The sequence below is a fragment of the Callorhinus ursinus genome, unplaced genomic scaffold (assembly GCF_003265705.2).
Source record: "Callorhinus ursinus isolate GAN/ISIS: 27379988/994484 unplaced genomic scaffold, GSC_fseal_2.0 scaffold2, whole genome shotgun sequence".
Taxonomy (NCBI): domain Eukaryota; kingdom Metazoa; phylum Chordata; class Mammalia; order Carnivora; family Otariidae; genus Callorhinus; species Callorhinus ursinus.
Window position 1 is genome coordinate 63746761 of NW_027397064.1, and position 20643 is coordinate 63767403.

Below are 20643 nucleotides of genomic sequence, written 5' to 3' on the forward strand. Positions count from 1 at the left end.
TCGCCTTCCGCACCATCAGGTCGCTCCCCCTTTCACACCCGCAGCCCTTCCTCGCGCTCCTCGCTGCACCCCCTCCCCCGCAGCACCTCCTCCTCCGCAGCACCTCCTCCCCAGCAAATCCTGGCGTTGAGAGCCCGCCCCTTGCCGCCGGCAGCCAATGGCAGCGCGGTCCCGCCCCGCCCCGCCCCTCCCGTCGCGTCCCGGAGCGCGAGCGGGGTTTGGGCCTGGGCTGCGGGGGTCCCTGAGCTCCTGGCTCCTCGGCTAGGCTGTGCCAGGCCCTCGTCCTGGAAGCCTGCGACCCAGCCCCGTGGGAGCCATGGATTCGCAGGGGCTGAAGGTGAGCGGGCCGCGGGCCTGGACGCGAGCTGCCTTTGCCGTGAGCGTGGGGGTCGGGGAGCCTGGGGGGGGGGTGCAGAATTAGCGAGGGCGTTGTTACCCTGCTGTGCTTTTGCTGCCCCAGTTCGCCAGGTGCCCCAGCGTGGCGTGTGGGCCTGTAGCTGCATCACTCGGGCCAACTCTGTGGGCCCTGCTTTAAAATCTTGAGGTCCAGGGCTGTCCGCGCGCCAGGCTGTTAAGAAATCGCCGTTAGGGTGCTTGTCCCACCAGGTTTGTGGTGTGTACTTGTGCTTTGTATCCCGTCGGCTCAGAAAGCTTGGTCAACGAATAACGCCTCCCGGTGCGATTTTTAAGGACTTAATTAAGCAAAGTCATGTCAGTAAACCTGTTGGACGGAAAGGAGCACGGAAAGATTACATGAAAACAAAGACAGAGGCTTGAAAGTGGAAGAGTATTTGGGGGTGATGGTCTTCTCTGTCACTGATCATCTATTAAGCAATTATTTTATGACGGACCACTTAAATGATCTAAAAACGGGCATGAGGCTTGAGAATTACAGGTTTTTCTTGTAGGGTGATAGTCTCTATTTGTTCACTGATTAAGTCGTTCAGCACATGTTGATGGAGCGCTCACTTTGTGTCCACTAGAAGCTGGAGACAGTGATGAGCAGAACTGAACAGTCCCTGCCTTCACAGATTTTACAGTCTAATGCTGGACAAAAACCTTAAATTAACCCAATAAATACTTGTTCGTAAATAAATATGTATTGAGAGCACGCTATATTGCGGCACTATTCTAGGCCCTGAAGATAATCAGCCCTGCGATATTAAAACTAAGAAAAATTCTCCCAGTCTTGGAGCTTACTTTTGAGTAGGGGGAGTCAGACAGGAAGTACAATGTTAGATGGTGATAAGTGGATGAAGGACAATTTCGCAGTGGTAGGGAGCGCTGGCAGCTTTTTTTTTTTTTTTTTTTTTTTTGCCTGAGCTGCTGATTTTCTGAAACCTTTCCCCATCTCCTTAATTTTTTTCATCACTTTATCCTTTCCACTACCACCCGAATGAAATCTTTAATAAAAACACTTTCATGCTAAATACAGTTATGTGATTCCTCATCACTTAGACTAGAGGAGCAAATCCGAGGACTTAATATGAGGCCCTGCTAGACCCTACCTTTCTCTCCAACCTCCTCATCCTATAATCTGTTTTACTTAAGACTCTAAAACAGGGAATGGCAAACTTTTCCTATAAACGATCAAATAGTACATTATCTTGGGTTTTTCAGGCCAGAGTGTCTCTGTCATCTAATCTGCCATTCTAGCTTGAAAGCAGCCATAGACATACTTAAACAAATGAGCACGGCCCTGTTCCAATAAAACTATTTATGGACACTAAAGTTTGAATTTCTTAAAATTTTCACGAGTATTTTTTTCTTCTTTTGCTTTTTTTTTCTTTTTCCCCCTCAACCATTTGAAAATGTACAAACCATTCTTAGTTTGCTGCCCGTACAAAGAGATGCAGCAGGCCATAGTTTGCCCTGCTCTACAATATAAAATGGCTTTTCAGTCCTCTCCATCCCCACCCCATCCTTGTGTATCGTTGCTGATTTCTTATGTGTGTTGTTGCGGTTACCGTGCCTGGCTAAGTCTTCTGTCTTCCTCAAGGATCTCGAAAGGGAAATAGGGAGAATGTGTATGTGTGGAGGGAGAATGAGGAGTTCACGAGTCAAGAGGCAGTTCTGAAGTCCTCCTGGAGAATCTTTCCCTTAATTTTATTCTTCCATCCTCCCACACCCCAGCCTCACCCTTCGACATCCCTAAAGCACTTTATAAGCTCTTTTCTTGCTTGCATTTACTGCATTGTATTTGTTAGTCTTTAGATTTTAGTCTCAGTTGGAGAATTTAAGCATTTCTGGGTTAGGAACCATATTTTACTCATCTTCACATTCACAGCATCTAGCCCAGTGCCTGGCACTAGTAGGCAGTAAATGTTGGACTGAACAAACCAAGGAGTGGTAAGGTATAGAGAGTAGGCCGTAGGCTAGAGAAACAGAAGAGTCTTACTGACTGGTTAGAATTGGGGGACTGGGCAAACTGGAAGGGGGAATGCCATGACTTGATTTCGGGCTTGGGTAGCAGGGGCAAATGGAAAGATGAATCTGGAGCTTAGATGAGAGGTCTTGATTGGATACTACGTTTTTTACTTCATCAACGTATGGGGTTCAGGGGAACTTATTTTTTTTAGGAGCTTTACAGTATAATGTTATAATTAATCCTCACAATGATTTGTAAATAATTAACAGCCTTTTCACAAATGAGCAAACTAAGGTGCTGTAAGATGGACCAGAAATTTAAAAACAGGTCTTTTCACCTTTAAATCCATGTCCTTTTTATGATACATTTCAGGAGAGTTGTAGGTGCTTAAATGCTGAACGGAAGTCCTCAGTTGTGGCAAACTAAAAGGTCATCTGCGATCTTAGGGAAGGGTACTGGAACAAAACTGCACTTTACTGAAGTGTGCTGTGGGGGGCACAGGAACTAGAGAGCAGTAACCACAAGGAGGGAAGCGGAGTAGAAGTTACAGAGAATGTCTAACTGCTCTAGAGAAGCATGTGGACTGTAGCCCTTCAGAGACAACAGACTGTAAAAAAAAAAAAAGCAGTTTAGACACTCATATTTCAATCCTGTCAGTTGCTGCTTCATCCTTATTTCTCGCCCCTGCTGTACCAGCTGCAAGTCAGTAGGTGAGTATGGGATGGCCCAGATTGGTTAATGGAGGTGAATCAGGTATATCTCAGCGATAGTGAATCTGACTTCCCTCTTTGATTAGGTTAGCAACTAAGCCTTACACATGATCCTGAGAAAAAGATGTAAAGCATAGACCCAATTAATCAGAACTTAGTATCTCCCGGTATTAGTTTTCTGCCATGTAAATCTAAATAAAACAATTTCAGAAAGGACTTAAAGATAGTAATTTCCATTAAGAAACAGCTCAGATCAATTGTTCTTACTGACAGTTATTTGTTGTAGAACTCAGAGAACAAGACAACATTTGACAATGAATTGCTGAATTCAGTTTGTTATTACTTTGTAATGCTATAACAACAAAATAGAAGCAAGATTTTTTAAAAAAGAATCCTATGGTCTCGCAATGGAAGGCTCTTATTATTCCTGTTTTTTGTCTGTTTTCCCATTTTCTAAAACCTTTAAGAAAATGTGGGCAAAGGAAAGAGGTGAAAGTAGCCTAATTTCAGTATTATTAACAAACAGTTTAGAAAAAGAAGACTGAAATTATTAGGAAACATTGAGTTTTTTTCAAAACTTTTGTGTTCATTGTGTTTTGCATTCCTTACTGTTAAATGCTAGTCTTTAACAATATTTTCAGGAACTTGGAAGAAAAAAAAATCACATCTAATTTTAGATTATTCAAGATTTTAGGTAAATATCTGTTTCTTAACAGTATTTCAGAACGGCAAAATCTCTTTTAACATTTAGTCCTTATTTCCTTTTAGACTTTGATTAATTACTATTGTCAAGAGAAATATTTCCATCATGTGTTACTTACTGCCAACGAAGGAGTTAAGAGGTATGGCAATGACCCAGTGTTCAGGTTTTATCATGCCTATGGTACATTAATGGAAGGTACGTGCTAATTATTAAACGTGTTCCATACGTTTTTAAATTCTTGTTTTGTAGTATGAACAATTTTTCACATTATAATTTTGATTTTCAGGTAAAACTCAAGAAGCTCTTCGTGAATTTGAGGCTATTAAAAATAAACAAGATGTATCACTTTGTTCTCTAATTGCACTGATATATGCCCATAAAATGAGTCCTAATCCAGGTATAGTATTTAAGTATAAGGCTTAAGACAATTTTTTCTACTCAATTTTGATTTTTCTCAATCACCATTGCACTTAGTCTAATAATACTATATTATAATTTTCTGTAAATACTATTTTATCAATTTGTCTTATCTTCCCTGAGAAGGTTACAAATTTGTCAAGCACAAGAAATACGTGTCTTATATCCCTTTCATATTCCTTATGTCTTACAACAGAAGTTTCATTTATATATAGGAATCATTGGAATTAATATCAAGTTGAATGTATATTGGCAGTTATTAAGCAAAGGACAGCCCAAAAGAGATATATGCAGAAATTGCTCTGCAGCAGCCAACTTTATAGCTTATTATGTGCAAATCTATAGCTACATGCAATTTATCTCTTCCATTGTATCTTAAGCTTCTTCAAGGCCTGTACATATCCCCACAGGGGGCTTGCTAGCTCTTGGAAGATATTCAGTAAATTTTTATCCAGTAGTAGGTTGGGAAATATAAGTAGATGATAGAACTTTATGCATAAACCAGCAATTAAAATTGTGTGAAATGTCAATATATGGTGGATCTTAATGGTGGAAGCAGAATATCATAATTATAGGTAATAAAGAGGAAATAGTATTGTATTCTTTCATATACATTCACTAACAGCTAATGGCATTGTAAATATAGGTCATGTTTCAAATAATTAGACGATAATCAGATGTCACAGAATTTTTTTTTAATATTAGAAAATTTTTTTCCTGAGCAAAGTATCACATACCTCCTTCACCTCACATACACTTGCACAAATGAACAAAAAGTTATTTAAAACATTAATATGTGTAACAAGTAAACAAATCTGATGACTAGATGCTTACTTTCTGCAAGGGATTATGTCAGATATAGTTAGAGAATACAAAAGAATTGTAAAAAGTGGTCCATGACATCAAGTTTATAGTCTAGTGAAGAAAAGAAAATGTAAAACCCACAGAAGTTAAATGCTAATGTTACTATTAAATAAAATTATGAGAAAACAAGTCCATAATTAACTGAAAATGATATGTACTCTTATTCCGTAGAAGGCTGTGGAGGTTTTGTGGAAGATGGGGCCTTAATCTGGTCTTTGAAGGGCAAGTAGGATTTGAATATAAAGCATATTTGTCAGACAGGCTAAATCGATGGGAAATATGTTGAAGGTTCAGGATTAGGCTCTTGTGTGGGTCTCTGATCCAGCAGGAGTGTATTAGGTGGAGCAGAGACTTTGCAGAGAGAGATATAGCCAGTAAATCTAAAAAGCAAATTAGTACAAAATATTTTCCTCTTAGAGTCACGTTTTCATTTCATTGGTTATTCTCAACGGGTGTTGGTTCTGCTGGGAAATGTGATTTCCAGGACAGTAAAAAGATGGAGGCAGAAATACTATTTAGAAACACCTGAGTACTGACTCTACTTTCTACCATAGATGATTCTGAGTGGGCTTAAGCTCAGGAAAGACCCAGATGTCCATCAGTATTGCCTAGGAAGGCCCTAGATTGTTCATGTTCATTCTTTCTAAATGCTGACATAAGCCCTGATTATAAAAGGGCTGTCGTGCTTTAAGAACTTGAGCTGATATCTGGTAAGAGCCAGCTTTGTGCTGATGGTGTCACAGCTAACAGATGCCCCACTTGGGACTTGATGGACATCTGGCAGGGAAGTACAAATCCTGCCCCTGCCCTGATGAGTTCTCTTTCTGTATCATGACTATTTAATGAAAACTTACGAAGGTGTTCAAGTGGGTGTGTTGGAGGGTCTTCTTGCCAGGCAATCTGTAGCCTTCCAAAAACAATTTTGTTTCGTGAACTCATAATGTAAGTTTACATTGGTATCATTAGAGATAAAAGGAAGAGATAATACCGTTTTCTGGTATTTCCAGAAACATAGTTGGTTAGAATCACAGCCTTCAACTTTGACATTTCTTAAAACTTACTGCATAGCTGATCCATATTCTGATTCAATTCAGGATTTGGATCCAATTGACATTTGTGTCCTACGTACGTACCTAATAGATTTAATGGTTAAAGTTATTAGAGGTAGACCATCTTTGTAAGGGAGCTGCCAAGCGGTCGGTATTAAACCATGTAAATCAATAGTAATTATATTACCTTTCACTGGGCTATGACAATAGCCAGGAATGTTTACATATTTTAGAATTGGATTAGGGGATTGGGTAATTTGAGCACTAGTTTTGGATTTGCCCCTAATAATTTTAGAATCATTGCTAATTTTTTCAAGTCTTATTATTAAAAAAAATTGGCATATTTAGCCTTTAGATCTTGAGAATGACATAAACTGTAGAACTATAGTGTACATTACAGTGGTCATTAACCACATGGCTGCTGAGTACTTGAAATGTATCTAGTTTGAGAGACTGAATTTAAAATACACATTTAATTCTAATTAAATGTAAATTTAAAACTGATAATTTGATTCAGTTATTAGAAAAGTTATGCTTGGAATAGTGAATATTTGAATCTGCTATTTTTAGCTATAAATTTTATGGACTCTTAAGTACAAATCAAGTATTTTTTATTAAACTTTTTATTGAGAGAGAGAGAGAGCATGAGAGGGGGTGGGGCAGAGGGAGAAGCAGACTCCCTGCTGAGCAGGGAGCCTGACACAGGACTCGATCCCGGGATCCTAAGATCATAACCTGAGCTGAAGGCAGATGCTTAATGGACTAAGCCACCCAGGCATCCCACATCAAGTATTTTTGAAGAAAATTTAGCATCATAATTGAGATATACTTTGTATAAGATACATAGGAGATTTTAAAAATTTAATAAAAAAAAATCTCAATTTTCATGTCAATTTTGTGTTGGAATGGTAACTTGGATATATTAGGTTAAATAAAATGTATTATGAAATCAGGTTTACTTGTTTCTTTTTGCTACTTTGATGTGGCTACTAGGAAATTTTAAGTTACAGATGTGGCTTGTATTTTATTTCTGTTAGACAGTGGTGCTGTAGAGAGAACTATATTCTGTGCACTGTTAATTGACCCATTATGAACAGTTGATCTGGAATTTAATTTTCATTTAATGCCTCTTTTCCCCTCCTAGATAGAGAAGCTATTCTGGAATCAGATGCCAGAGTAAAGGAGCAACGTAAAGGAGCTGGGCCGAAAGCTTTGTACCATGCAGGCTTATTTCTATGGCACATTGGCCGTCATGACAAGGCGAGGGAGTATATTGACAGAATGATCAAAATGTCAAATGGCAATAAAGAGGTAACTGAGTTTCTTATTTTGAAGTAGATACACTAGTAAAAGAAGCTTATATTTTCAGTAGTATTCCTTGTTATTCTACTCTATTCTCATTTTATAAATAGCTTTATTTTAATATTTTGTAAATATTGTAAATATTACAAAACTATTGTAAAAGATTGTAAAAGCTTTATCTTGTAAAATTGTGGTTGTCTCACATTGTTTGTTTTTATGCTGTTTATTAACTCTTTAAAAGATTCCTCCCTGGTTCCTTTCCTCCCTTCCTTCCTTATCTCTTTTTCCTCTCACTTTCCTTATTGAACTCTAGGTACAAGGCACTGATATTTGCACTGTTAGTGATACAAAGATCAGGAATACATAAACTTTACTTACATGGTTGGATCAGTTTAGTAGTGTCATAGAGCACATACCCAGCTAATTCTATGAGAACATTTATAAGTGGTATGAGAGACATGTGATTAAAATATAAAATAATAATTAACAGTTATTGCTCACTTACTTTGTGCTAGGCATTATTCTAAGAATTTAAGGAGAGATTGCATCTATAAGTGTTAGGAGAATGAGGAAGAATTTCTTGAAGGAAGTAGCATTTGAGCTGAAACCTGACAGATGGATACAGTTTCCAAATGCAAAGATGATGGAAAAGGGAAGCAGTACTCCCAAGGTGGGAAATAATGGAAATAAGAAAAACAAGGAGATGTGTTGGTTCTGGGTACAGTGAGAAGCTCACATTTGACAGAAACACTGGGTGCATAGATAAAGAGGGTGGAAGAAAAGCTTAGGGAGGTGGGTTGGGACAAAGTGAAGGGCCTTAACAGCTAGCTACACATATTTATATCTAATTTGATAGGCAATGGAGAGGTCATTGAGGTTTTTTGTTTTTTTTTTTAAGATTTATTTATTTGTCAGAGAGAGAGAGAGTGAGCACATGCAGGGGGAATGGCAGACAGAGGGAGAAGTAGGCTCCTCGCTGAGCAGGGAGCCCAATGCGGGACTCAATCCCAGGACCCTGGGATCATGACCTGAGCTGAAGGCAGACGCTTAACCAACTGAGCCACCGAGGCCTCCCCGTTATTGAGGTTTTTAAACATAATCGTGGCAGTGGTATTATTAAGAGTGCAAATTCACAAGACTGATTTAATGATGGTTTATAGGATGAACTGGCCTGGGGAGAAACTAGAGGGCAGCCCCAAAAATGGTAGTACATGCTTTCTGACAGAAGGTTTTGTGAGCCTAGACTAAAATATTGTACCATGGGTATGAGTTTGAAAATTATTAAATACCCACAAGAGCTGTCAACTGATTATAAGTGGCAGGGGCAAGATTTTGAGGTGTCAGATATCAAGGATGTCTCTCTGAGGTCTTAAGCCTGGACAGTTCAGAGACCGTGGTTCAGGTTAACATGAACAGAGACTATAGGGATAAGAAGGTAATCTTGGAGGGGGTAGTATATTTGGTTCCAGACATGCTGTGTGTCCATCTCTGGTAGAACAGTGTGATGGAGATAGTAGATGAGCTTTTGGAAAAAGAAAAGTTTAGACGAGGTATTGGAATAGAAAAAAGGCTGGGCATCATCCACACAGAGACAATAGTTGAAATGATTCAAATACAGAACATTGATCTAGTGAGTAGAAAGAGCATTATTTTAGAGGCGCCTGGGTGGCTCAGTGGGTTAAATCTCTGCCCTCGGCTCAGTTTAAGATCCTGGGGTCCTGGGATCCAGCCCTGCATCCAGCTCCCCGCTCAGTGAGGGGCCTGCTGTCCCTCTCCCGCTCTTTTTGCCTCCACCCCTGCTCCTACCACATGTGCATGCCTGCCCTCTCAAGTAAATAAAATCTTTAAAAAAGAGAGAAATAGCATTGTTTTAGTATTCATATCTTTCTTTTCAAGTGAAATGCAGGGAGGTAAATATAATCTTAAAGATTGATAAGTTTATGAGTTAACCTAGAAATTTTTTGATAGAAGAACAGATTGTACAATTTTTTTGGACACTGAGAAGTACAGTAACATGTATCCATCTTCTTTCTAATCCTAAAAACCTTATAACCTGCTGACTCACTAGCATTTCTGAAAGTAAACACCCATGACTTCTTCAGTCTTTGGTTTTTGAGGTCATTTGTCCTTTCATTTGGAACTCACTGGACTAGTCACAAGGATTAAGATAGTTGCCAGATTATCTTAACTTTTAATATGTATCAAGCAAGACACTTCTGTTTTTCCATCTTAGTTCACTTGGTCTGTTTGCCCAAAAAAGAGGTAATGGATTCTTGTTTGTGTTTTGAATTACATGTTTAACAATTATTATTAATAATTTACTAGTGCTCGCTTCAGCGGCACAAATACTAAAATAATTTACTAGCAAAGTCCCAGGTAAGAATATTGGTTATTTAGGATTAACGGAATGTTTGACAAGTTTCTTAATATTAATATTGAATACGTGGTAACCTTAAGGGCTGAAATACATAACGGTTCCTAAGACTTAGGCTGGAAAGGTTTGAAAACAATTTTACTGAACATGTTTATTATTCATAACATTTTTGACAGAGTGATTTTTTGTTACTCATCACAAAAAAGGATGTTAGGTTTACCTCTTTCATCAACATTTATTTCTTTCATTTCCAGTAAAATGAAAGTATGATTAGAATTTTTCATTCTATAGGGACAGGTTTTGAGAGCATGGCTTGATATCACAAGAGGAAAAGAACCTTATACTAAAAAAGCACTGAGATATTTTGAAGAGGGATTACAAGATGGAAATGATATTTTTGCTCTGCTGGGTAAGGTGAGTTGGAGTGAGGGTAAATAAATCATGTTTTAAAATTTATTCATAATATATTTGAAACCCAACAAAATGAGTAGCTCAAAAAAGATAGTAATTGTCATGTTACTTCTTTCAGCTCTCAATTATGGGAGGGACTGGATTTTATTTGTATAGGACAGTGAACAACAAGCTAGAGAGATGTATTCCTTACCAAATTCCTAAATCTTGATTGGTTTTAATTGTTGGTGGTGGTGGTTCCTATATTATTTACTCACTAAACATTTATAGTCTAATATGTGCAAGGCATCACTCTAGGTAGTAGGGATACCCTGAAGCAAAATAAAACTTCTTGCTTTTTGGAGCTTATACTCTATTGTTGAAGATAGACAATAAAATAAATAAGTAAACCTCAAAAACTAATGATGTAATATATGGTGATTAACATAACATAATAAAAAATGAATAAGTTATGTAGTGTATTAGAAGGTGATAAGTGCAATGGAAAAATAAATAAATCAGGTAAAGGGGAGATGTAAAGCTGGGTTATGAATTTGTAGGTTCAAATGATGTGGTCAGGAAAAGTGACATTTGAGCAAAGACATATATAGGAGGTGAGAGCTGAAGCTCTGGGCTCCTGCAGGAAAGCATTACAAATAGAGGGGATAACAAGTTGAAATACCTTAAGGCATGTTCAGGGTATTGCTGGGAGACCAGGAGATGAAAGTGGAATGAGCAAAGCGGAGGTTAGAAGAGGCTGGAGGAAAAGCAGGTGGGTGTGGGGGCAGGTGGGCGTGGGGGCAGGTGGGCATGGGGGGATGAGCGGCCGGGCTGGTTGTATAAAGCCTTTGGCTTTTAATTTGAACCAGATTGGCAGCCGGTGAAAAGAGAAACAGTATGACCTGACTTATATTGTGAGGGATGAGCAATTAATTGGTGGAGTCATTAGAAATCATTGGTAGGTAGAAATGTATAATTCGGGCCTTTCTTCAGTTCCCTTGATGCCTTTAGAACGCCTTAAAACTTTTCAAATTTTGATTTGGCAACAAGAAATTAAATGTATATGTTAGGAAAACACCTTGTTAGATAAGCAGTAATTGGGAGGATAAAAAGGAAGAAGAGAGATTAGTGTCTTGGCTGTTGTTAATATCCCCTCATCACTCTTGTCAATGTCTGTGGCTAGTGAGCTTGTTCAGATACGCGCCTGGGGTACAACTAGCATTCCAGCTGATTGGAGTCAAGTTTTACCTAAAGGCACTGCTAGAGGAATTGTGTGTTTATCAAGTTTTTAAAAAAGTTTTTTTTGATCATTTCTCCTCCTCCCTATTTCTTAAAGAAAAGCTAGTTGATAACCTGCTAAGGTGGGGCTGTTTCAGGTGTTAATATATTTTAGGAGGGACTTACCTTTTTCCTCCAATACTTAAGATTGGTTTAAATTCTTTTTCTGCTACAACCCATCCCAATTATGTATTTATTTTTCAATTAATTCAATAGAGGATGTTTGCATTAGCCTAATGCCAACTTGGAATGATGTGAACCAAATACACAGCAAATTTAGTTTCATTTAATATGTATGTGGCATCATATGGGAGATGATAGTCTAAGGAAGTAATAGATGTGGTCTTTTAACATGATTTTCTTTTTTTACATTACCCGCTATTTAGGCAGATTCTAAAGATACATGTAATTTGAAAAAATGCTCTGCATTAATCTTTCTCAGCTATTCAGAAATTTTAATAGTAATTTATTTTGACATAATGGCATCTTTGGATGGTTCTCAGACTTTATATGGGAATATAATTATATGGGAATATATATGAAAATATAATCTCAAACCAATTTTAGGATTATATTACATTTTTTGAGACTGGATGCTCATTTTGAACTGAGATATTCCAGGACTAAATTTATTCCTAAAGGAGATCTCGAAGCAAATTTTTAAAAATCTGATATGTGATAAATATGCCTCATATCTTTTCTTAAAGCAGTAACTCTATAGCTTTATTTTTTCTGACTATGAAAGTAATACATAGACATTGTAAAAAATATTCACAATTCAGTAATATCTGAATTAAGAATAAATATCACCATTAAAGATAACTAATTAAACTATTGCATCATAGATGACATCTCTTCATGTCAGTAAATACAGATCTACAAATCCACATAACCACCTAAAATTTGATTAAATAGATAGGCTATAATTTAATCCTGTATGGACATTTTGGATTATTTTTATTTTTTCCATTATATCTATTAGAAATCTGCCATAACTATAATCTATATTTTGTGTGGTCTTATTCAATTATTTCCTTAAAATACTTTCTAGAATTGAAAATGTTGAGCTAGAAGGAGTTGCTTGAACTTTATTTTGCTTATTTTTTAAAGTCTTATCTTCTTTAGCCTGAAAGTAATTTTTTGAAAAAAACATACAAAATCTCTTCATTTTAGATTCCATTTGCAAATAGCCTAGAAATATTTTATTCTAAAAGATAATTTTTCTGTTCTAGTTATTTAAATTAGGGTTTTATAACAAAGTCAATTACATAAAATATTTTTATTGTTTTGTAATGTTTGAAAATTTTTGTTTTGTTAAAAACTTGTTTTGTATTTCTCATTATAAAAATAACTGTTCCCTACAGAAAAGTCAGAAAACAAGAATATAGAAAGAATATGTTAAACACTAGTATTGTATGTCTTCCAGGATAACTGTTGTGAGAACCTTGGTATGTATGATCACAGTTTTGATACCACGTTTTTTCTCCCATTAGGCACAATGCCTTGAGATGAGCCAGAATTATTCTGGTGCTCTGGAGACTGTGAACCAGATAATAGTGAACTTTCCAAGTTTCCTTCCTGCTTTTGTAAAGAAAATGAAACTACAACTTGCCTTACAGGATTGGGACCAGACTGTTGAAACAGCACACAGGTTAAGTAAAAAAAGATAATACAAGTACCTTTGGATCTGGTTATAATTTCCAGGAAAAAAAAAAAAACAACTATATATTTTTATCATATTTTAAGTTTGATTTTTTCATATTTTAAGTTTGATTTTTTCAAACAATATAGAATTGAAGAACTTAACATTGCATTATTTTTAAAAACTCAATTTATTGATTTATATAAATATCTGAATAGCTGTTCTAAGACACTCTTTTATGGAAAATGTCCCTGCCCTTGTGAAGCTTATATTCAAATGATAGGAACCATATAAAAAGCAGAACAAATAAGAGGTTATGTAGTATGTTAGAGAGTTATAAGTGCTATGGAGAAAAGATAAAACTGGAAAGTGAAATAGGGAGTCGGGGGAAGGGTTCCATTTGATGGGATGGCCAAAGAAGGCCTCAGTGAGCAGATGGTGTTTGAACTAAAGGAGCAAGCCATGCAGCTATCTGGAAGAAGACTTTAGAGAAAGAAGGAAAAACAAGTGCGAAAACCTTGAGGCAAAAGTTTGTGTCATATTTTTAAGGAGTGGGAGGAGATAAAATGACTGGACAGTGAAGTCAGAGCAGAAGGGTGGAGCAGGGGAGCCAGGATGTGAGAGGTCTTAGGGAGCCAGCATTTGAAAGGTCTTGGTCATCTTAAGGGTTTGGATTTTTCTTCTGAAGTGTGAAGTCATTGGAGGATTCCTTTTCTCCCTCCGCCCCTTCTCATTTTCCTTCTTTCTCCCTCCATCTGCCTCCCACTTCTCCCACCTCTTTTTTTTTTTTTTGTGATGTGTAAGTTAAAGAAACCAGTCTTTTATCCTGTAGGTTTTACATACGAATTTTATTGACTACATGCCATATACCGTATAACTTGTTGCTATCCTATGAATTTCCTATAAATTGGTACTGGATATAGAGGCTTGGTTAGATTCATGTTCAATTTTTTTTTGCAATTATTTAGTAAGTGGTGATGTGTTCTTTCATCAAAGGGACATAATCTTTGCTTGTCTTTTTGTGCTATTAGCAGAATTTTCTCTTTTTAAGAGAGGTAGTGGGGGGAGGGCCAGATGGAGAGAGAGAATCCTAAGCGGCCTCCAACACCCAGTGCGGGGCTCGATCTCCCAGCCCCAAGAACGTGACCTGAGCCAAAATCAAGAGTTGGACACTTACCTGACTGAGCCACCCAGGTGGCTCAGAAATTTGTGCTCAGTATGTGGGTGCTGTAGGATTAATATGGTTATATCATTCTTTCTTCATTTCTTAGCTGGAATACTATTAAAAAAAAACCTTCTAATCTACTGGTGGTTATCTGGTGTTATAGTTCATATAAGAAAAATTGGATAAGTGCTTGAGTCTTTTATTTCTGGGTTTCAAAAAACCAAAAAAAGTTTAAAAATTCCCTGGCATCCTGCAGTAGTGACTGATTAGTAGTTTGGATTTGTTTATATGACATGGATTAAACTTAAATGTTTCTAACCATTTTGGTTATTAAAATTGCTTAAATTATCTCATCTTTGGCTCTTGGTAGCCTCCTCAAGTTAGTTCTTAAGTCCTTTCCATATGATCCTCATAGTCCTTGATAGTTTCCTTGCTATTTGGTAGAGAGCAAGATATACCGGAGTACTTCTGTATATTTGCTGCCCCACACAGGTATTAGGCATTGTGGAACGCAGTCTAATCCCTTTTAGTGGGAAATGATATTTGGAGGCCACAATTTGGACATTAGTAACTGATATTTATATTTTTCTAGATTTTTAGGCACTGTGTGTGAGTGAGGGGGTGAGGGGAGTATCAGTACATAAAAAATATATTTTGGGGGATGTGTGTAAAAAATAGACTTGTTATATAGTTTTTAAACTTGATTTTTCTTTTTTTTTTTTTAAGTTTTATTTTAGAGAGTACATGTTCTGGTGGGGAGGGACAGAGGGAGAGGGAGAGAAAACTCAAGGCGACTCAGTGCTGAGCGCGGAGCCCAGTGCAGGGCTTGATCTCACAACCCTGAGATCACTACCTGAGCTGAAACCAAGAGTTAGATACTTAACCAACTGCGCCACCCAGGTGCCCCTAAACTTGATTTTTCTTTAACTTAGTATTTTGTGGATGTTCTTTTATATCCATTCACACAGATATACATAGTTCTTTTTTAACAATGGAAACATCTATAAAATAAACATACAAATAATTTATCTTTCCTCATTGGTAGACATTTAGGCCTATACACACACACCCCTTTATACACATTTTGTGTATTTCTGGAGGATGTTTCCCAAATGAGGGATTACTGAGTTAAAGGGAATCTTATTTGTTAGGATAGGCTAAGCTCCTAAAAAAAAAAAAAAAAAAAAAGATCTAAACACAGAATTTTTCTTGTGATATGTAACTATTTTGAGTGGGTGTAAATCTTGATCAGGCAGCCTTCCTCCACACCGTCATTAAGGGACCTAGTCCCTTTCCATCTTGCAACTCTGCCTTGTCCTAAAACCTCATGACATTGCTATCCAGCTGGTACAAAGGGAAAGAGGGTGGAGTCATTCCACTTTTCTTTAAAGCCCAGGCCCAGAAGTGGCATACGGTGCTTGGTCTCCCATGGGCCACATCTAATTGCAAAGGTGACAGGAAGATGTAGGCTAGCTGTGTGCCCAAGCAAATGAAGAGAGAATGGATTTGAGGGGACAGATTGCAGTCTCTACCTCAGGTATGCATGTTTGAAATTCTGGAAGACACTACCAAATTGTTCTCCTAAGAATTTATACTCCCATCCGTAGTCTACTGGATGCCCCCTCACCCTTCCTTATTAATTCTGGCTATTGGTGTGGTGTTTTTGTTTTTAACTATCTGATAGAATAAAAGTGGTAGAATCTGGTAGAATAAAACTTTATTTTTATTTTCATTTCTTCAATTATGTTGAGATTGAGCATCTTTTTAATACCAAAAGCTATTCCCCTCCCCACCCTCCCCGTATGCTGACTGGTCCTTTTTTTTTTTAAACTGGGTCTATTCTTTCCTATATTTTTAATGGATTTTTATATTTTTTAGGGCAAGTTCTCCATCATGTTTCTTTTTCGATAGTTTTCTTGGCTCTTCTTTTGCAATTGACTGTCAGAATTAACTTACCAAGTTAAAAAAAAAAAACATAAGATTTTGGTTTGAATTGCATTAAATCTATAGATTATTTGGGGAAAAATTTTTTTTAACCAAAAATGAGTATTATCATGGGGCAGCTATTGAGGCATAGCAAACAACTACAGATCTCAGGGCATATGACTATAAGCACTCATTTCTCACTTTGGTAGGGATCATCTGACCTCAACCAGGCTTGCCTGGGGTTCTGCTTCAAATTTTAGATCCAGCTGGCTGGGTGTAGCACCTCATTGCAGTTTGGTCTCTGGTCAGCTCTAAGGGTATTCTTCTCTGGGTTCAAGCCAGAGAGCAGCAGCTACCCAGAGGAAACTCTTCTCATGGTGATAGCAGAGATGCAAGAGGACAGGCAGAAATATTCAGTGCCTCTGAAACTTTGGGGTGGCACACTGCCATTCCTATTCACGTTCCATTGACCAAATAAGGAAAACGTCCCAAGTCCATAGCCAAGAAGCAGTAAAGTACATGTCAGCATTTATGGGAGGAACTGCTCACTTTCATGGCTGAAAGCATGTATTAAGGGAAGCTGGGAAGATTGAAGCTAATAATTCAATGTACCACACCATTCGTGATAAGAAGAAACCTAGTGTGTTAGTTACCCCATTTGTTCAGTTTTTCAAATGTGTTTGAGTAAAGTTTAGGAATTTATATAGCTTTTGCATATTTTTTACTAAGTTTATGTTTTTTTGGGGAAAGGGGAGTTGTTACTGATTTTTTTCTGATTTGTTTTTCTCACATAGGAATCTGTTTTAATGTGAATTACATTAACAGATTTTTAAATGTTTAACCCATCTTTTCATTCCTGCAATTCTTGTAATACATCTTCCTGGTCAGGGTGAATTCTTTTTTTTTCTGAGAGGGAGAGGGTTGGGGGGGGGAGGGAGAGAGAGAATCTTAAGCAGGCTCTACACCCCATGCGGAGCCTGATGTAGGGCTCTGTCTCATAATCCTGAGATCATGACCTGAGCTGCAGTCAAGAATCAGACACTTAACCAACTGAGCTACCCAGGTGCCTCAAATTATTCTTTTAATATACTGTTGGATATGGTTAACTAATACTTTATTTAGGATTGCCAAAGGATTTAAAGAGACTGATACAATCTATTCCTATCTTTTTAAAACATATTAAAGATTCAGAGATTTTTTTTAGCTTAAATAATGAGGTTGATAATTTTCATAAAGGATATGCTATCTTACTGATTAAAATTCTTATTTAGACAGTGGAATAGTCAGACCAGCAAACTGTCCTTTCAAACCCTCAAATAAAAAAACCACATTAAGTTTATTTGAACATTAAGTGAAATGTTTTTCTGCAGGTTAATGCTTCAGGATAATCAAAATGTGGAAGCACTAAGAATCCTGGCTCTTTACTATTTGTGTAGGGAGGGGGACATAGAGAAGGTAAGTTGTATTATTTAAATTTCCTGTATTAAAAAATATGTAGTTACACACACATATGCCCATACATCAGAGCCTTGAAGAGCTCTTTCAGAATGTATGCCATGGTAGTTTTTCCTTGATTCCTAGAAATACACTTTAATACAGTGATGAGCTTCTTAAATCAACTAATAAAGCAAAAATATTGAATAGTTAAAATACCTTGAAAATTCCTTAAATCATTAATTACAGTATATGTGGTTTCCTACATAAAACTCCTATACAGTAATATACATGATTAATGTAACTGGTGGTGCTAGGTATGAAAGAATACATATGCAAAATATAATTCTTAGTTTTTTTACAGTTCACCTGAGTTTGCATAATTTAAATGGGCTTAGGATGACATCCCATTGGACCGGACCTTATAATAAGATTCATGTTTCTCTAGTAATGAGCACATTGATTATGTACTGGGTTATGGAATGCCAAAATCCAGTCTGAAGCAAATAGTATTATAATAAGTAGTAGATGTGAATTGTGTTTCATTGGGTAAATTAAACTGGTTAAATTGTTAAATGTGACGGCAACTAAGTTCTTCAGTAAATACCAGAGGAATTTTACTGGGGACAACTCTTTAGTAAATTTTCCAGGCATTGAAATTACTTTCAGTGTCTTGATGATTTTTCTATTCTAGAAAATATTTTAAGTATAAACCAGACTATATAGGTAATCCAAAATCTGACCTCATATAATATTAATGTTTATAATTATATGTTATTTTTCATATCTCGTGTGTCATGAACTAATGATTGGAGAGGGAGCTTCGCATATATAGTTAATTGAATATTATGGGTATCTTTATCTACCCAGAGGTTTCCATTTAATAACAAATATTTTAAAAGCACATTTTATTTATTTTATTTTACGTTTTATTTATGTAAGTAATTTCCATACCCAATGTGGGACTCCAACTCATGACCCCGAGATCAAGAGCCTCATGTTCTCTGACTGAGCCTGCCAGGGACCCCTAAAAAACACATCTTAAAACTCAATTCTTTATTCATAATTCTTGAGCTTTTTAAAAGAACTTTTAATACATTTCGAAACATAGATTTCACTGGACAAGAGGGAATTTGTAAAAGCAAGGATTTTTTTTAATATTAATACTTATTAGTGTATATGTCATGTATTCTTTTTTTCTTATTTTCAAATTATACTGATACTTTTGTTTTAGGCTGCCACTATGCTGGAAAACTTAGAGAATGCATTGGATGCCATGGAACCACAGAATGCTCAACTTTTTTATAAGATCACAGTAGCCTTCAGCAGAACTGTAAGAGAGCCTGCTATGTAACAGAGCTCTGTTATCTGTGCCTGGGAATATAAAGCAAGTCACAAAGGTTGAGGCATCAAAGAGTATATGGCCTAGAATGAAAATACCATATGTATGTAAATATGTGATACAGTCTTAGGAAATCCTGTCAGTTCAGAGGAGATATGATTTCCAACCATAAGAAGGCATAATGGAGGTTTCATGGAAGTGGCCCTTGCGGAGCCTTTAAGGATAGGGAAGTGGGAAATTCCAGAGGAAGTGGGAAGTCATTAATCAGAGCATAGGATTTATAACTAGGGTTATTCTTTATTTTGTTTTTTGAAACTACAGTTGACCCTTGAACAACACAAGTTTGAACTGTGTGAGTCCACTTAATGCAGATGTATTCAATCAATACAGTATTGTAAATGAATTTTCCTTATGATTTTCTTTTCTCTAACTTTATTGTAAGAATATATAACATACAAAATATGTGTTAATGGACTGTTTTGGTTATCAGGAAGGTGTGGTCAGTGTAAGCTATTAATAGTTAAGTGTTTGGGAAGTCAAAAATTATATGCAGATTTTTTTTTTTTTTTAAAGATTTTATTTATTTATTTGACAGAGACAGCCAGAGAGGGAACACAAGCATGGGGAGTGGGAGAGGGAGAAGCAGGCTTCCTGCTGAGCAGGGATCCCAATGCGGGGCTCAGTTCCAGAACCCTGGGATCATGACCTGAGCCAAAGGCAGACACTTAACGACTGAGCCACCCAGGCACCCCTATATGCAGATTTTCAACTGTGTGGTGCGGGAGAAGGGGGTAGGGCGTGGGTGACAGCACCCTCACCCCTGAGTTATTCAAGAGTCAGTTGTATTTGAAAAACAGTTTTAACATGGATAAGAGACAATTTTGGTGGGGAAAATGGCTGGGATCTTTTTTTTTTTTTTTTTTTTTAATAATACTAGTAAAGAAATGTTTCTCTTACAACATCCAATAAGAAGATCATCAGGAATGGAACAGAAAAATACTACAGAATCTCAATACAAGGAATGAGAGGAGTGAAAAGTTCTTAATTAAACTAAAAAAAAATAAGGAAAACTGTATACACAAGTGAACTACTAGACATAAAATTGAAGGAAAAAAATCAAGGATCTTAATTATTAAATGACGTTGAAACTGAATTCTTTTGTTAAAAAACAGATTGTCAGATTGTGTGAAATGTAGAGGGGAAAAAAATCCTGTGCTATTACAAAAGTTTGAATTAAGGAAGGTATTTACCTTTTTTATTTACTTTATTGTTAGATAATTTATTTTGATTAGTTTTTAAACAAGCTTACAAAAATTCAAGCAGTTTAATATTTTACTCTTAAAAGTTATTATGTTAGAACATTACATACTTCAGCAGAGTTGCCATTTCTTGAAATTTTTTTGAAGCTTTGTTCATAAAGATTCTAATGCGTGATCTTTTAAAATATTCTCCCTGGTGGCATACCTTCTCCTTAGGGGGAAAGCAAATCCTTGTCTTAAGTTTTGATTAGATTAATATATATATAAACCAATTTATAAAACAATTTTCTTGTCTAATTTGTGAAACAATCATGAGACAGTTTTAAAAAGTTTGAAAAGTAGAAAAAGTTCTAAAAAATGTACAGCAACTTCATTAGAGTATACTTTTCAAGAAGCTGTTGTTTAAAATAGCTCATTAGG

The 20643-nt window shown here is 36.7% G+C and overlaps 1 protein-coding gene across 4 annotated transcripts in view; it reads left to right on the forward strand.

Annotated features, from left to right (window-relative positions):
- Window positions 1–200: 200 nt before the first annotated feature.
- Window positions 201–20643, forward strand: part of TTC21B (tetratricopeptide repeat domain 21B) — a 74034-nt gene continuing 53591 nt past the window's right edge. For all 4 annotated transcript variants that reach the window (XM_025853692.2, XM_025853694.2, XM_073883030.1 and 1 more), the window contains exons 1-8: window positions 201–337; window positions 3847–3976; window positions 4068–4178; window positions 7256–7422; window positions 10079–10201; window positions 12949–13106; window positions 17559–17643; window positions 18857–18955. In XM_025853692.2, the coding sequence (XP_025709477.2) occupies window positions 317–337; window positions 3847–3976; window positions 4068–4178; window positions 7256–7422; window positions 10079–10201; window positions 12949–13106; window positions 17559–17643; window positions 18857–18955 (894 nt within the window). In that variant the 5' untranslated portion in view covers window positions 201–316. The remainder of the gene's footprint in view (window positions 338–3846; window positions 3977–4067; window positions 4179–7255; window positions 7423–10078; window positions 10202–12948; window positions 13107–17558; window positions 17644–18856; window positions 18956–20643) is intronic.